Source organism: Ailuropoda melanoleuca, chromosome X (genome assembly GCF_002007445.2).
Source record: "Ailuropoda melanoleuca isolate Jingjing chromosome X, ASM200744v2, whole genome shotgun sequence".
In the NCBI taxonomy this organism is placed as follows: Eukaryota; Metazoa; Chordata; class Mammalia; order Carnivora; family Ursidae; genus Ailuropoda; species Ailuropoda melanoleuca.
In genome coordinates, this window is record NC_048238.1 from 84361216 (window position 1) to 84379352 (window position 18137).

General features: G+C 48.0%; 1 protein-coding gene across 4 annotated transcripts in view; it reads right to left on the minus strand.

Moving 5' to 3' along the window:
* TMEM255A (transmembrane protein 255A) overlaps positions 1-18137 on the minus strand; it is a 50556-nt gene that overhangs the window by 16688 nt on the left and 15731 nt on the right. Inside the window, exons 3-7 of one of the 4 annotated variants that reach the window (XM_034649899.1) lie at positions 17357-17419; positions 15221-15310; positions 9519-9587; positions 8228-8299; positions 7719-7807 (exon numbers count right to left, since the gene is read on the minus strand). In XM_034649899.1, coding sequence (XP_034505790.1) covers positions 7719-7807; positions 8228-8299; positions 9519-9587; positions 15221-15310; positions 17357-17419 — 383 coding nt within the window. The remainder of the gene's footprint in view (positions 1-7718; positions 7808-8227; positions 8300-9518; positions 9588-15220; positions 15311-17356; positions 17420-18137) is intronic. The other 3 variants (XM_034649896.1, XM_034649897.1, XM_034649898.1) reach the window with 3 other exon arrangements.

Consider the following 18137-nt stretch of genomic DNA (forward strand, 5'->3'; position numbering starts at 1 on the left):
GCTATTCTATGAGGTAGGTACTACCACCATTCCCATTTTCCAGATGAAGAAACTGAAGCGCAGAGAGGTTAGGAACTTGCCCAAGTCGCGAGTGGTAAAGCTGTGATCTGACTTCAGGCTTCAAAGATTTCACCGTTTCCTCTTTCAAAGCAAAACAGCAACAAACACAAGAACAAGGTCCCAGAAAAGAACTGAAGCCAAGCTGCTGCCCCAAACCTGAATCTCACCTCCTTGGAGAGGCCTTCCCTGGCCACTCAGTCCAAAGGCACCCCCACCCCACCCCACCCGGTCACCATCTCTCACGTTATTTGCCGTGGACGGAATTGTGTCCCCCTCCAACATTCGTAAATTGAAGCCCTAACTCCCGATCGGATTGCATTCCAACACAAACAGGGCTTTTAGGAAGTAATTGAGGTTAAATGAGGTCAGAAGGGGGGAGCCCTAATTCTATAGGATTGATGGCTTTATAAAAAGACGAGAGAGAGAGAGAGATCTCTCCATCTGCACGTACCGAGGAAAGGCCAGGTGAGGACACAGGGAGAAGGTGGGTGTCTGCAAGCCAGGAAGAAAGCCCTCCCCTGACCCCCGCCATGCTGGCACCCTGATCTCAGACTTCCAGCCTCCGGGACTCTGAGCGATGAGTGTCTCTTGTTGAGGCCACCCAGTCTAGGGTATTTTAGCATGGCGGCCCGAGGTGCCTGGTGCATTACCCTCCTTGAATGGCTCTCTCGCACTCACGCGTGACTGTCTGTTTCGCCCACCCGAATGTAAGCTCTAGGGCAGGGACTCAGTTCGTTTTGTTCACTGCTGTCCCTGACACCTAGCTGGTGCTACATACACACTTGTCGAGCTGACTCAGTGAAAGTTCCTGTCTTCTAGGGTGTTGCGAACTAGTTTACAACTTGGCCACTGGAATCGCTAATGAATCTCCAACACTGTGGTTCTTAAAATGAAAGTCACCACCAAATGCCCTGGTGTCTGGATGGTTATTACATGGGACTCCCCTAAGAACCCTGGAAGTGAAAAAGGGAAAAAAAATTAAAGGTTAACCTCCAAAGCGAATCAGGGAGGAATGTTCACACAAGAAAAGACTTTTAAACTTCACAGATGATTTTATTTTATCTTAGGATTCTTTAAAATCCGTGTTTTCAGTGTTGTCATTGTTTTTTTCCCTGAGGAATTGCCATCAGTGTGGTTACGGGACAGACTGCATCAGAACCATCTGTGTTTGTGTGTATGTGTGCCTGCCCGTGTGTGTCACTGCGTTATTTGTGTGTCTGTGGGTGCGTATGTCTTTGAGAAAGGGATGCTTAAACATGCAGATTCCCAGGCCCAGCCCCAGGCCCACAGAATCTGGCAGAATCTCTTAGGGTGAGGCTCAAGGATCTGTGTTAACGAGCTCACTGATGTTTGAAACCCACTGTTTTATTTGTTTATTTTTTATTTTTAAAGGAAACTCTGCCCCCACACTGGGGCTCCAACTCTTGACCCTGAGATCAAAAGTCGCACACTCCACACGACAGAGCCCGCCAGGTGCCCTGGAAGCCACTGTTTTAAAGAGAAAACTTCCACAGTGAAATTTTAAAGGTGTCTTCATTCATCAGAATTTGAACTGGATTTCAGCATGTTCGGGCCATAGCTGGAGACCACCCATAAGCAGGAAGGGATACACAGAAAGCTTATTGCCTAAAGCTTAAAGACCAGTGGCTCTCTGCATACATCTGTGAACACGGAACTCCAAAGTAATTATTACTCATGGCAGGTAGAGTATTTTCTGTTGGATAATATCAAATAAGATTATGTATATCTAGCTATCATCATAGATGTTGATCAAATCTATGATTTGGAAAAATAATACAATTATAATAGCAAAAAGTGCTATCGTACTATTACCTGGTACAATTCTAGGCAGTTAGCAAACACTAACTCACTTAATCTCTGTAGTAACCCTATATGGTAGCGGCTATTTTTATCCCTGTTACATACAGATGAGAAAATCAAGGCAGAGACAGAAATTAATTAAGTAGCCGAGGTGAGATTTGAACTCAGACACTCTGGCCTTGAATTTATGCTTAACCATGACATTTTGCTGCCTCTCGAAATCAAAACCGAGCACCACGGGCATAAATCACTGTCAAATTGTTACTCTACCATTATTAATTATAATCAAACAAATCAGGGGCGCCTGGGTAGTGCAGTCGTTAAGCGTCTGCCTTCGGCTCAGGGCGTGATCCCCGCGTTCCGGGATCGAGTCCCACATCGGGCTCCTCCGCTGGGAGCCTGCTTCTTCCTCTCCCACTGCCCTGCTGTGTTCCCTCTCTCACTGGCTGTCTCTCTGTCACATAAATAAATAAAATCTTTAAAAAAAATAATCAAACAAATCCGATCTCTATTTCCTGCTACATGTTTTCATATTACTTGCACATATCTTTTATTTTCTCACCAAACCTAGTAGAAAACCGTGAGCCATAACATTGGCTCCATAGCACCTAGGATATCAGACACTGGATGGAGAAATGATCCAGTAAAGAGGGACCAAGAGAGAAGACATTGTCTCATCATCCTTTCAAAAAATTCTTGCTTCTGATATAAAATATGAACAGACCCCGTGTTTATTGGGATTTTAAGGCATTGCTCTCGAGAGTATCATTTATTAATAAAGAGATTGATGCAGTGAAAAGAAAGATAGCTTACTGCCACGAAGGGATCCAGACAGGACTGCCAAAAGGCAGGCCCGTGGGTAAGGGTGAGTGTGGGGTTGTTGGGACGCAGGAGAGCCTGGAGAGTCAGCTTCTGACTTCCCCCAAATTATCTTTGTCTACTTCCCAACACACAGAGGGCGGGCGGGAGCACGCTCAGACGGGCGGTACCGCACGTTAGACTGGAGTCGGACTGCATTTGGATCCCAGCTCTGTCGCTCATTTGCTGCGGGCCCTGGGCAACTTTCTTAACTTCTCCAAGCCTGGGGGGTTTAATGAGAGGATGCCCGCGAAAGCTCCAGTCCAGCACATGATAAGAGCCCCCGGCAAAACATGGAGCTATGTTTTTATTTCTCCTTCTAAGAGCCAGCCTCTGGCAACGCGAACCTTAGAATCTTCTTCTTAAAGTCACTGACCCTTGAAAGGTGCAGACCACACCACCGTGATAGGTTACTGGTTTGTTTAAAAATATTCAATAATCTTACATATTATGTCTGTTCTAGTTTGAGCGGGTTCAGCAGCCACTGAAATATTTTTGACTTAAGCATGAAGCAAAAGAACATTCATATTTACATCTAGTTCAGGGTTTAGCAAATGAATGTGGTTTGTTTCTGTGTGAGATTCATGATTCTACTTGGTTGGGTCTCCAGGACCGCAAGGCCCTCCTACCAGACCCTACCACTGCCAGATTAAGCATCCTCAAAAGTTTTTAGAACTAAATCATTCATTTAATCAAAATCCTCCCATGGCTCCCCATTCATCACCCTCCGGGAAAAGGGTCCAAATTCCTCAGCCTGCCATAATCCGACTTCAAAATGGAGTACACACTCCAGCTAGCCTGGAGCCCCCAGGAGCCCCAGCCTGGCCGTGCTGGCTACTTATTCCAAACCTAAGCTCAGATTTCTCTCCCTGCATAGAAGGTACTGCCTTTTGTTCTCTGCCTGTCCTAACCTTTCCCACTGCTCGAAGCCTCCATACCATCTCTCTAGTGTCTTCTTCAAGGACTCCAGTGCCCCATTCATTAGCTTCCCCCCCACTCTGGACTCCCACAGCCTCAGTCTATTCCTCTTAGTTCGGCACTTTGCAAATGTCAATAATTCAGTTAGCCATTTAATCCGATGTTTATTGAGAGCCCACTCAGGGCTGAGGACTGTGCTGGGTGCTGAGGCTACAGCCGAGGTGGACGTAACGTCTCCTTCTGAATTGGAACCTCTTACACTTCTGCTGTGTCTCCCTCACTGCCCAGCACAGTGGTAGAAACGCTGTAAGTCATCAATAAATAACCGGTGAATGAGTAACTGAGTTCAAAGACTGAGTGTGGCATTGATCATGAACTTGATTACCCAATACGGGCTTTCACCCTCTTGCTCTCACCTTGCTGGATGTGCCCAGAGAAACAGATAACCTCTCTGTGTTTCAGGGAAGAGGCAACAGAACTTGGATAAGGCAGCAGGGCATCCTTCTGCTCTTCCACAGGGGCCTGGAACCATGGGAATCTGTGTGTGGGTCTCAGCTGCCATCCCCACAAACCCCCCTGGTAAACTGAGCTCAGTAAGGGTAAAATTATGCTTTCTCCCTACCTATTCTTCTGGAACAGTCCCTGGCACGTATTTCAGGAGCTCCATAAAAATTTGTTGAAGGGAGGAATGAATGAAAGTAAGCTATGTCCTTTCATTCTATTACCAGCTGAAGCGGTTCACAAGCCACCCCATAGCCTCCCATTTCCTTCAGGTGACACCCCAGAAACCAGCAATACTGACTTGACCTCTCCAAAGCCTAGTGAAGTCCTCTGAGAGGCAGTGGCTGAGGAGCCGTGTCCTAGAGCAAGCCACCTTCTGGCACAAGGCTAAATGGAATAATCTATGTTTGGTATTAAAACCTCACGGCCTTGACGTCAAAGAAGGTCTGTGGGTTTGAGGGGACAGTAGAAACTCTGTTTCCATAGCGCTGTACAAATGACTGCCTGATGTTTTTGTTCCCACTTTTTTTTTTCTTGGCCTCCTTTCCAGGAAATGGACTGGAGGAGCTGGCAATTGATTAAAAATAGGTTTCGTGTGAGGAAAACAAATACACGCTCGGCTAAATTAAAGTCCCCGTGTCTGTAAGAATGCTTGCTGCTAGCTATATTTAGGCCTGGAGTTCAGGTCTCTTTGGCACTGGCTGGAAAAAGCCTCAGGTCAAGGAGAAACTTTTCCCTCTATTGTAGGATCATTGCCTCTTAAAGTCTCGTGGCCTTGGTTTCTGACCCCAACTGGGACTGTTTCCTGATGGAAAGTTCAGGAAGTCTTTTCCTAGTGGCTTTGCCTTTGGAAACTTAGCACTGCAGACAGGGCCTTGACTGATGCTCTGGGCATCAGGTAGGTGAAAACCATTTCCCAGCTTGAAGATCTTTAGGGGCAAGGTCCCCATGACCCCTCTTAGTTGCCTAGTTCAATATTTTATCCTCCTGGTGAAAAGGGTATTCTTCTTTTTGGTACTTTTCAACAAATGTCACCCCTGTTTCATTAGGTCTTTACTCATGCCTGGTCCTGTGCCGGGGCCTGGGGATATAGATAAGATGAAGTCATGTTCCTTGCCTCTAGAGAGCCCAGAGTTTAGCACCGCTCCTCACAAAATTCCTTTAGAGCCTTGAAGACCATATTGGCATAACTTGCTTTAGGAAAGTAAGAAAGTCAGTTATTATCAAGTTCAGATTGACAGGAAGATGCATTGGGCTCGAGTCTCCACTTTCTTTCCTTTTTTTTTTTTTAAAGATTTTATTTATTTGACAGAGAGACAGCCAGTGAGAGAGGGAACACAAGCAGGGGGAGTGGGAGAGGAAGAAGCAGGCTCCCAGCGGAGCAGGGAGCCCAGCCCGATGTGGAGCTCGATCCCAGTTCAACGGGATCACGCCCTGAGCCGAAGGCAGACGCTTAACGACTGTGCTACCCAGGCGCCCCTCGAGTCTCCACTTTCGGAAAAATTCACCAAAGAACTCAGCTAAATGGAATTTAAAGTAGGATTTAGTTTATTCAAACCTTTTCCAGCAACACACCTAATTGCAGAGAGAAAGGTGTGTCTGCAAGGAATCACTTCGCGGGGCCCTCTTTTCCATCTCAGGCCGGCAGTGCTGGCCAGCTCCCAGACCCCACCCCCTGGGAGGCCAGGAAGTGGGAAAAGAGGGGGAGCAGGCCAGGGGAGGGGGGAAAGCAGCGAGCCTGGTGAGGGAGGGGGGAGAAGGAGAGAGAAGGACAGCAGCAGGGAAGGGGAGGGAAGGGGAGGTAAAAGGAAAGATAGCAAAATAACCCCAGTTCCCCTAGGACCTATTTTACATTCCTTTGCTCATTTTTGGAAGGATGAGTTCAGGAAGTACAATTATAGCCAGCTCTCCATCACCGCTGTGAAGGAGGGAAGTCCTTTACAAGTGTTAGTTCTTATTACAACATGAATAATTGAACCTCCCAGATAATCCCCAAACCTCATTTGAGTCTTTTAAGTTTCTCTTCCTCCGCCTGCCAAACCTTTTAACGAAATGACGCTAGTGCTGCTAGGGAAGGAGGTAAAGGGCTGGTGTGAGTTCCGCCCACGTCTCCTCCCTGCCTCCAGTCTGGCGAGTCTTGATCCTCAAACCAGAGAGACGGCCCCAATACCAAGAGGAGGGAGTGGGAGCGAGGAGGGGGCTGCATCCATCTGACCTCTCTGGATTTAGCTCCATCCAGGCCCCCTCTGCCAACTCCTCCTTTCCTCTCTCCCTCTCCAGGCCCTCAGCGCCTCATCTTCCACGCTATAGCGTTCAATGGCTTATGGGGTCTGGGGTCGAGTCCAAGTTGCTCACAGGGTCAAGTCCAAAGTTATTCCTGCGGCCAGTGAACCCTCCATGATCGGGCCTCTGATGATAGCTCGGCCCTCACCTCCTACCCCCTGTCGAACTGCCCCTGCCCCACAACTGCTGGGAATACCCTCCCCACCGCTACCCTCTTTTGGTTTGTTTCCTAACTCCCTAGTGACCCTTCAAATTTCAGCTCCCACATCACTTCCTCCTTGACACTGTCCCCCAGTAACTCTGACGTCAGTCATTTGGGCTGCCAGGGTCGCCAGTGTGCCCACTGATCCCCACTCTGCTTATAACACTCTGTCGTCACACATCTCTCTTCCCTACTAGACTGTGAGCTCCTCAGCGGTAGACTCTGTATTCCTACCACCTAAATATGTTTTGAAAGAAAGAGTAAGTGATGTTTTTGCAATCAGAGGGCAGAGAGCCAGAGTGGTTGTGACAGGACTAGCACCAAGTCTGCTCCTGCCTCAGGGCCTTTGCACTTGCTGTTCCCGCTGCTTGAAACACTCTTTCCCCAGGTATCCACTTGGGTTGCCCTCTGGCTTCATTCAGGTCTCTGCACAAATGTCCCCTCCTCAAAGAAACCTTCCGTGACCACTCTGTCTCACACAGTACACGTGCTCCTCACCTTGTCACTATCTGTCTGCCACCCCTTCTCATTTTTTTCTCAGACCTCTGATCAACACTTGGCATATTATATATTCATGCGCTATCAACTGTCTTCCCTAATGAAATATAAGCTTTATCAGGGCAAGGACTTTTATTGTTTGCTGCTGAATCAGCAGTGTCTAGAACAGGAGAGGCCCAGAGAAAGTGCTCAATAACTATTTGTTGAGTGTTGCTGAACTTGGGCTTAAGACAGACCTGGGTTTGAACCCTGTCTCTACCATTTCAAGTTCTGTGTGACATTGGGTCAGGTGTCTGCTTCCTCTGAGCCTCCTCTCAACATCTGTAAAATGGAGATAATCACCCTACGTACATCAGAGGTGAGGACTAAATGAGATCACACACTCCAAAGCGGCACGGCTTTGTAGCACAGAGAAGGCAAGTAACACTTAGTAGCTGAAATCTGTTGACAGACCAACACCTTCCATTTCTCTGATCCGTCTGCGTGCCTTGTGCTCTGCCCTCCCGCCCCCACCCCTTCTAGTACCCCCTGGGGTCAGAGCGTTCTTCCCCGGAGCCTGTGCGCGCTCAGCACGTACTTGCCACAGTTGTAGAGGTCACAGCAGAAGCAGGTGTTTCCCCGGATGCGAGGTGTGCAGAATCCTCGGCTGAGGTGAGGGCAGTTCACCTGAGGGCACACACAACAGTGAGCAGGTGGGCTGGCAATGGACGGGGGCAGGACCGTCTGGGACTGGAAATGTGAGTTAGTGACTGATGGAGACGTTAAGGACATATGGACGGCTGTCAGATGAACACCCCCACGCGGGAGAGGGATGGGGCTGGGCCCTGGGCTGGCTGAACTGGTGCCTGAGACAAGCCACCGAGGAGCCGGGGTGCGTCCAGCCCCAGCCACAGCCCTCAGCGCCCCATCCCTGAAGGGCGGAGATGCAGAGGAAGGAAGGACGGATGGAAGGACAGACAGAAGAACAAATGACAGCAGGAAATGAGGACAGGTGGGGAAGGGGAGCCAGGGGGTGGGGGGGGGAAAGGGAAGCAGAGCGGGAGGAAGACAGAGGGCCATCACATGCACTCTGAAGTACGATAGTACCTCTCGAGCTGCCTGGGTAAGGTTCCTCATAACCCTCGCGGAAGGAGAATTTTTGGTTGAGGAACTTATGACCTTACATAGGAAAAATAGGGTTAGGGGGACCAGGGTTACAAGTGAACCTATGGAAGTCATTATTAATATTTTCACAGTCACCAAGTTAACACAAGAAAGCGATCACCACCAAAGCAAGAGAAGAGCAATGGCGTTTTCACACATCTCGAGTTTGCAAAAAATTTAAAACATCGATTTTTCCATTTGCTGTCTTCCAAGAAATTTTCCAGACTCCCTTCCCCATACGGATGCAATGAAGTGCTTGTGAATGTGTTTTACTGTGTTATAGAGAATATTCGTAGTAAACGGGCACTTTTTTTTATATCGGGTCCTTCATGCAAATGCTCACTGCCTTTCTGATAAGCTGTCGGCACACGCACATTTCTCCTCGTCCCTTTGAACCCAAGGATAGTTAGAAAAACAGTAAATTTGTGATTGAGGGGGAAGGTAGGGGGGCAGATGAAAGGCAGAGCCATAATGGAAGTATTGTCCCTGGTGCCTTGGGAGCAGGGCCATCGCTTTGCCGAACTCCAAGGGCACCGTTCATTGTATTTCACATTGAACGGTAGTTTCGTATTCAAGGGCTCTCTAGGCTGGGAGTGATTATTGTGTGAGCGCCGAGCAGGCAGGGGGTTGGGTCACTTTCTGAAAATGACCCAGAGCCGAACTTCACCTCACTGCCCACTGCCTGTGGTCCTGCGTGAGGCCACGTGGAACGCAAGGATTGCTGTGTGCGGCAAGAGAGAGAAGTTGCCGTGCAAAGTGACCCAGGCTTCTCAGTGACCCTCATTTGGCTTCCTGACTTGTCTTGCGTGTGGGACTCAGGCTCTGCCTCCCTCGTCCAGACCCAGGGCTCTGGTGGGGCTCTTGCTTTTCTTCCAGCTGGGCACCGAATCCAAGCAACAAAACCATCATCGGCAGAGCCGGGGGAGGGGCCTGCCCTGTGGCCTCTGCACTAGTCTGTCCCTCTTGGGATCGAAGCCACACACTGAGAGGCTGCCTGCTGGGGTCACAGGGGCAGCCTGTGGCCACAGAGCAAAGTAAATCTGATTAGGTCTCATGAGGCTCCAACCTATGACCATAGCCTCATTAGCACGTGTGCGCTGACCGGCTGAACAAATCAACTACAGACACCTAGTGGCAAGCCTTAGGCCCGTGAAAAGGAGGAAAAGAAAGGGGGTTTCAGGCAGAACAGAAGACTTTTCCAAAAGGTAAGGCATGCAGCCTCATTCCAGCTCACCTCCTCAGCTTCCTTCTGGGACGTCTTGGGGACATAGTGGCACCGGTTAGCATAGAGTGGTTTCAGATCCTGAAAAGGGAAACAGCAAAGTCTGTTTCGGAAAACAAAGCAGCAAGTGCTCTGATTGGTAATAAAAAATTTGAAAACGCGCACACACACACACACACGCACACATGAGCAGGCAGTTCGTTGGGTCAGTTTCTGAAAGCGGCCCATCAATGGAGCCCGAGAACCTGAGGGTTAGATACAAATGTTCTCATAACTGCTTTCCGCTGGGGCACTTGGTTAACAAGAAATTAGGGAATTAATTCAGTTCCTTGAAATGTCCTCTCTGATTTTCTTGAATTTCTAGTCTTCATCTTCTTCCCAAGAGTCCCCGGGAAACAAGATGCAGGACTCTTGCAACATCGTACTCCCAAAAGGAGGGAGCCTGGCTCTGACATGAGATCTCATTATCACCTGAGGACAGGACTCGGGCTGGCAGACAGCTGCTCCCTGCTGTCATTGCCACGGCTTTTCCAGAAGGAAGAGCTCAAGAAGCAAGCCCCAGGGGGATGAGCAGCTACTGGGACTGCTGTAGGTTTTAACTCAGCTGAACTATGAGTCATTTTCACTCAACTACACAGATTAGATAAAGACCGTGACCTCCAAAAATACTGCGAAAGCCCAAAAGACTAACATGGGGCTCAAGGACAGTTGACTTACCCTCCTGGCTTGGCCCGCTTCCTGGCGAGGGAGCTCTCAGGCCTGGGGGTTGGGGTAGAACAGACACAATCCAGCATTGCCCAGGGACTTGCAGGCAGGGGGTGCTGTTCACTTTTGGGGTGATGATAAACATCCCCCAAGGGGCAGGGGGCTTTGGCCAAACGCGGGCTAGGATGGAACAAGCAGTTTATGCAAAGCGACCCGCAGGGTTTGGCCAAAGCACCATCCCTCCTGCCCCCACTTTCCTCACCATTTTCAGTAACCCCGGTGGCTGTTTACCCACACGTGATTTGCCAGCCCTGTTCCTGCCACCTAAGGGCTTCCAGCCCCCCAGCCTGCGGCCCCATGGAGGACCTAGGACTTTCCATCAGCTGCTTCTGCATGAACTTCCTGTCTGTTCAATGTTGGCTTGAAAGGAATGAAGGTTCTAGAGCTGGTACACAGCAGGGTTTATCTTCCGTGTTTGGGGGATAGCAGCGGCCCTTATTATCCTGGGGAAGAGGAGGCTTGATGTGCTGGTCACAGCCCTTCTGACTTCCCGGTTCTGCCAAAAGCGGTCAGCCACCAACTGCCCTAAGTGAAGACAGACACGTTCACACGTGATGGTTGCCCACTGCTGCCTCTGGCGGCTCATCTCCATTGAGACCCCAGTCGGGAGGTAGGAAGAAGTCACTCAGCTCGGGCTCGGCAGCCTTTTCAATCTGAAGGGCTACCGATTCCAGAGTGAAGAGATGGAAATGAAAATTGTTTCATGGTGAGCGGCTACTCTGTGCCAGGCTCCCTTGGGGCGGTTCCCACCCGTCCTTTCATATGGCACTCAGACGAAGCCGTACAGGGAGGTTTCTGTGCCATCCAGCTGAAGGGGAGGAAACTGGGACCCAAGAAGGTAAAGCAACTTTCCTGGCTGGCTAATGGCCGTGTTAGGGGGAGTGGAAGGGAAGGAAATAGGAGACAAGAGAGAAGGAACAAGACATATTTAGAGGGGTGTGTAAGAAGGGTAGGTCTTGAGAGGAAGCTCACACACCCCCAAACCAAAGGACAGGGCGAGAGGGTGCTGAAGGACTCCAAGAACAGAAAACGCTGGCTTTACTCTGGAAAACAGTGTGGAGGTCCCTTAAAAAGTTAAAAATAGAGCTATCCTATGACCCAGCAATTGCACTACTGGATATTTACCCCAAAGATACAGACGTAGTGAAGAGAAGGGCCAGATGTGTCCCAATGTTCATAGCAGCATTGTCCACAATAGCTAAATCGTGGAAGGAGCCGAGATGCCCTTCAACAGATGACTGGATTAAGAAGCTGTGGTCCATATATACAATGGAATATTACTCAGCTATCAGAAAGAACGAATTCTCAACATTTGCTGAACGTGGACGGCACTGGAGGAGATAATGCTAAGTGAAATAAGTCAAGCAGAGAAAGACAATTATCATATGATTTCTCTCATCTATGGAACATAAGAACTAGGATGATTGGTAGGGGAAGAAAGGGATAAAGAAAAGGGAGGTAATCAGAGAGACTATGGACTATGAGAAACAAACTGAAGACTTCAGAGGGGAGAGGGGTGGGGGAATGGGATAGGCTGGTGATGGGTAGTAAGGAGGACGTATTGCATGGTGCACTGGGTGTTATACGCAACTAATGAATCATCGAACTTTACATCAAAAACCAGGGATGTACTGTATGGTGACTAACATAATATAATAAAAAAAATATTATTAAAAAAAAAAGAAAAAGCTGGCTTTAGGGGTGCCTTGACCGGCTCAGCAGGTAGAGCGTGTGACTCTTGATCTCGGGGTTGTGAGTTTGAGCCCCATGTTGGGTGTGGAGATTACTTGAAAGTAAAATCTTTTAAAAAATACATTATTTATTTTAAAAAAAGAAAAGGCTGGCTTTAGCCCACCCAAGAGGTGCTAGAGTCCAAAAGTGCCTTTCATTAAACTGGCCAACAGATATCACCATACATCAATAAAGCCTTCTTCCTCAAAACTCTCTGGGTGTCAGTGAAGACTGGCAGATATCATAGGATAGGCACATTGTAAGCAGAAAGGTTTTCTCAGAGATTCATCCAGCCTTACCCCAAATCCCTGAGTCAAATGCTCTACTGTAGGCCACTAACTGTAGGAAGTACCGAGGGCCTGGAGTCAGAGACAGGTAGGTGGTCATTAGAGGAAACTTCCAGTAAACATAACTGCATTTCCCCCCATTGCCTCTGACGGAGGCTAGTGATCAAGGAAATGCAAATCAAAACCACAGCGAGGTACCACCTCATTTTCACCAGGATGGCTAGAATTAAGAAGTCAGGTAGTAAGAGTTGGCAAGGATGGGCAGAGCTCTCACACATACACTTCTGGCGGGACTGCAGAATGGTGTGGCTCTTTTGGAAAACTGTCTGGTAGGTCCTCAAAAGGGTAAACATAGTTATCATATGACCCAGCAATTCCACTCCCAAGTAGATACCCAAGGAAAATGAGAACATGCGGCCACACAGTTCATGAATGTCTATAGCAGCATTATTAATAAAAAGCACAAGGTGGCAACAACCTAAATGTCCACCGGTGAATGGACAAAGAAAATGTGGTATATCCATACGATGGAAGATGATCAGGCCATAAAAGGAAATGAAAAACATACAGCATATGGATGAGCCCCGAGAAAATCAAACTACGTGAAAAGAAGTCAGATCGCAAAAGACCATAATATTATACAATTCTATGAGTATGAAAGGTTAATTGATATAGGGAAATCTGTAGAGAAAAAAACAGTAGCCTAGTGGTCGCCTAGAGCTGAGGGGAATGGGGCATAGGGACGTGAGAGCCCAGAATATGGGGTTCCTTTTGGGGGATGATGAAAATCCTCTAAAATTGATGTGGTGATGGTTTGCCTGTAACAGTGAAGATACTAAAACCCGCTGAATTGTACACTTTAAATGGGCGAATTATATGGGATGTGAACTACATCTCAATAAAGCTGTTTAAAAAAAATACACATCAGGATTGGGAGGAGGAGGGAAAAGGAGGAAGCCATTTTAGCTCATGATGCCATCAAAATCTACTGCAGGCTTCTTGGCCACTAGGCCTCTGTTACCATGGAGACCACTTCAGAGTGAATACTCCTTGTCAAATGGAGATAATAATGCCTGCCCTACATATCTCACAGGATTGCTGTGGGCCTCCAATGAGATAATAGATGGAAAGGCACACTGAAAAGCTAAATGTGCTCCACAAAAACAAGGCATTATTGTTATTAAGATGGCTCCTGTTGAATACAAAAGAGCACACATGCTGTGATTGCCTGGAACCCGTACACAAATAGGTGTGTTCTCAGAGGGTGACATGCAAAAACGCTAACACTTGCTGTGTGAGGGTGGTGGGCTTGTGGATATCACAAGCTCCCCATGTGTCACTGGCCTTTTTAGGGGGAAAACCATGAAGAACATGGCTGCCCTCAGCTAAAATCGGAAGGGATGGGTCTGATGTCGGGCCTACATTTAAAATCTTGGCCCTGAAAAAGAAAAATTGGGCCACAAGCCTCACTCTCCCACCCCTGCTTCTGCCCCCTGTCCAGAAATTATCTCCTGAGACACTAGTTCGGAGACTGTTTGTGGGGCAGCACTGAGAGCGTGAGTTCTCCTAATCTCGGCAAACAACGGACTGACTCTTACGCTGGGGGGGTGGTCCAAGAGCAAGTTGGAATTGAAATACTAATGTCAGATCATCCTTCCCCAGATCCAACCATACTCATGCCATACTCATACTCATGCCACTGCCTGGTCAATGTCGTTGATCCACAGAAGATTCTGGTAATACAATTCTCCTCTAAATCGGCTGTTTTGGAAAACAAAATATTTCCGACTAGCTCATGAGATGTTTTCATTTTCCATGCTGATTCAGTAAGAATAAAAGGAGTATTTGTGCCTGTTGTGGGGACCCAGTAAGTTGTGGTGGCTCGCTTTTGATTTTGGTTTGTGGGTCAGATCAGGGCTGTGTTAGGACCTCCCTGGGACCTAGCCGCTTTTGCTTTTGTGGGCCCTTCTCTCCATTAAAAGATATTGAAAATGATATTTTCTTTATTTTAATTATATCTAATGACTGCATTGGTATCAAGGCAAATCTATTTATATGCAAAAACTTCTCCTTGAGCTAAAAGCTCATCGCTTTTCTACTGATTTGAGAAGAAATGATAATATTTTTATGAAACCCCTGAAAGTACTATGGGTCATAGGCACTGTGCCTGTTGTACCTAATGGAGAAGTCAGCCCTGGCAGAATTGTCTGGAATAGTGTGATGGAAAGTACTAAAAGAAGGGTGAGGGCTCCTGTGCAGAGCTGCATTGGAATGCCCTGAATCCCAGGCTTCCTCAGAGAAGAGCCCACGTCTGGGTTTCAGGAGTAAAATGGCCTTTCTCCAGGCGTAGCTTTGAGGATTTGGCCCCTAAACTCCAGGACTGGGCTCTGAGTGGAAGCTTCTAGCACTGGGGTTTTCCCTGGACCCCAATTACATCACTAAAACGCCAAGCCTTGTTGTCAGAACAGCAAAGTTCAGGAATCTGAGAAGAGGTGACTCTGTCCTCATGGTCTGCTCTTGTCGCTGTTGAAACCTCCAAGGCTCTCAGCACTCACAGCCTTCCGCTTCTCCCTACCTCCTCGCCCCCAGCGTCACCTCCAAGCCATTCCCTGGCCCCAGTGTCCTTGCCTCTGCCTTTCCAAATCTCACTCACATGTCAAAGGTGATTCCGGGAAGCCTGTCTTGGCCACTGAAGTCCAAGAGAAACGGCTCCGGCACTTAGTGTTTATACCCCCAGCTTAACCCGGGTCATCTAGATGACCCGATCCAGCTGTGTCCTCATCTTGACGCTCAGCGACTTGAGACAGGGATCCTGTTTTCTCCCTCCTCTGTACCCATCACAGCCAGCCCTTAGCACACACATCCCGCACACACTCCAAGAAACCTTGCTCTATTGCACGCTTCCTCTAACCCGGGGCTAAAAGTACTCACAATGTGTCTGGCAGCAAAGACCCCATCGACGATGGCACAACAAAAGGCCGCAATCACACCAAAGCTGATAAAGACGATAGAAGCCACCAGCTGTGCGGGGGGGGGGGGGGGGGGCAAAAAAAANGGGGCACAAAACACAAGTGCCTGTTAGCCTTCCCCTCTGGCTGCTCCTGGAGACTAGAGGATCCCCAAGAGAATGCCAGCCAAAGCCCAACTCTGGCCTGCTGCCCCATGGCGGCGCTTTTTATCAATCACTCAGGATGAATGGGAGCTGGGGTGGGGGGAGGCAGGGTTAGGGGCCACCAAAGATGCTTTTTACATTCTCAGGGCAAGCTAAGAAATTCACTCGGTGAGTCTGTGAGCACCAGATCAAGAGGAGGCTTTGCTGGTATTGAGCATACATCTGTGGAGGAATATTCTAGCCCTGTGGAGGAATTGGGCTGTGTGGCTCTTCCATCCTCAGACTCAGAAAGATGTTGGACCTTTGACGTCGTGTAGCCCAACCCTCTGTTTTATTTACTGTGTGGATGGAGGCTCAAAGAGGGGAAGGGGTGCGCCCGGGCTCCCCATCCAGTCTACAGAAGAGCCTGGTGCCCACCAGCTCCCGTTCAGGGCTCTTCTCAACCCCTCACCGTGGGCAGTGATGAAGACAGGGAGGATTCTGAGGCCCCACAAAACCCCACCTAGCCTTCTGCATGGTTGAAGAAGGAACATTCAACTTAGTAAGATTTAAATATCAAAGACATCTCCCAAGGGTGGAATTCTCTGGAACTGATCAATTCTGTGTATAGTACATACAAAAATTTTTAAGAAAAATGTTTACTTGAACCAGACTGCCCTATACTCTGATCATGTTAGATAATAAATTTTCCTAATAATTTGTCTTCTGTTACAAGGGAGATATTACAGGCTGATGTGGCGGAAGGTGCTTCCAGGGCAGAGGTGGGGGCAGGTGCCATCTAAACCCACCTTCTGCCTGGTCGACCCTCAGAAGGAGATGGAATCAGTCCTTTTCTTCCTTGAGATGTCTGGGGTAAAGAGGGAGAAATAGGACGGCAATAAACTGCTCTCCAGGGCAAAATCACGTCAAAGTCAAGGCTATGCTAAGGTTCTCCCTCCTCAGCAGGCTAGGAGGAAACACTTCTCTCCTTCAGGAGTGGTTCAGAAGCCTCTCCCCATCAATCTCACTTCACAGCACTACAGAGAATTGGTAAATAATGGATGAACGATGTCGTGAAATTGGCATTATTAGCTATGCGATGATCAGCTCTACAATTAAAACTCGCCCATCATTTTGAATAATGTAAGCCAAGTGCAAACACGACTGGCGGGGGAGTCCAGGTGAAATGGAAGAAGAGCACTCTGAGTGCTCCCCTGAGGGAATTCCCCACATTGCTGGGGGAGAACACACGGTTAGAGTTCTCTGCCCCTGCAGCTCTTACGTTATCTGATTAAACTTGCTGTTAAATAGACCCCATTATCAAAGTCTAGGTGCCACAGAGGCTTGTACTGGGGGAAGCCAATCAGTCCGCCATGGGACCACTCCCCAGGCATCCTGATTTACAAACGTCTAAAACCGTAATATGCTTGCAGTTCGGGAGGTAGCAGGAAATTCCCCATTAGACGTGGAACTTTCTAAGTTTTACCTCCTGTTACCTGCTCATTCTTCCTTCGAACCTTACAACGCACTTAGCTTTGAGGTCTGGGTAATGGAAATACTTTAGGTTGGCTTCATCCTTTTATTTTGTCTTTGGTGGGCCCCAAGTGCATTTGTTCTCTTCATCGAAGTCTCCTAGAGTGTAATACCCTAAAAGGCAGAAACGCTCTGCAAAAACTTCCCCCAAAGGTTACGCCTCAGAGAGGGAGGAGGAAAGTAAAGGGCAAGATCCAGAATGTTCTATCTCTTTGACTTAGGGAGATGAATTAGGGCCCTGAGGGAGCATCAGGCAAGATGGGAACAAGTCCCATACCACAGGGTCACTTTAGAACAAGTCCCCTGGAGGCTGAGGAGAAAAGGCAAAGGGGCAGTTGCTTTTGTGGCCCGACCTGGGAAACCTTAAGAAGTGTGTTACTTATCCATATAAATATTGAGCTTTTTCAGATGAAAAGTGCGATTCTGTAGCGGTGCAAACTTACCATCTGCCGTTTGTTCTCAACAAGGTTTGATCCGATGATTCCAAGGAATGATCCAAAGCCGAGCTGCAAAGCAACATGGCAAACATAGCGTGTGGGAAGGTGACCAGCCTGCCCACGCCATCATTCCAGCTCCTGCATATGATTCAGGGCACCCAATTAAGCCTGCTATGACACACGCGGCTGTAATGCACATACGACCTGGTCAGTGAAAGTATTTCTCCCACTGTTTGTCAATTTCTCCTTGTAGAAAGGAATCAGACCTAAAAAGAAACTCGTGAGCCCAAAAACTAAAAGTAACGGTCAACTAGAGCTTTTCAGAACCTGCCTGTTTCAATGTCAATATCTATTACCTAGCGTGTGACTGATGAGTCAGTAAGAGACATGTAACGGTGAAAAGCACGCGTTTGAGTCTGATCTTTATCTTTTCTTTTCTTTTCTTTTTTTTTCCTTTGGAAAGGAGACTGTCTACTCTGGTGCATGGATTACAAAGTAAAGATTTGAAATAGCAATTTTTGATGCATCCGGCGCACAAATCAAACCCAGGAAAGTACTTGAGAAATCAGCAAGCACCTTAACCTAGACTTGAAAAAAAAACCCTATTTTTTGAAAGCCTGTATTTGTGGCTGACCCACTGCAATTTATGTTAGCACTTATTCACCTCTCCTTCCATCTCTGCTTCATTTATGGACAGAAAGCATTCATTAGAGGGTGAACAGAAACGGCCGTGTAAAACCCTGAAAAAACAATCTCCCTGTCTAAGTGGCTGGGATGATGGCTCGCT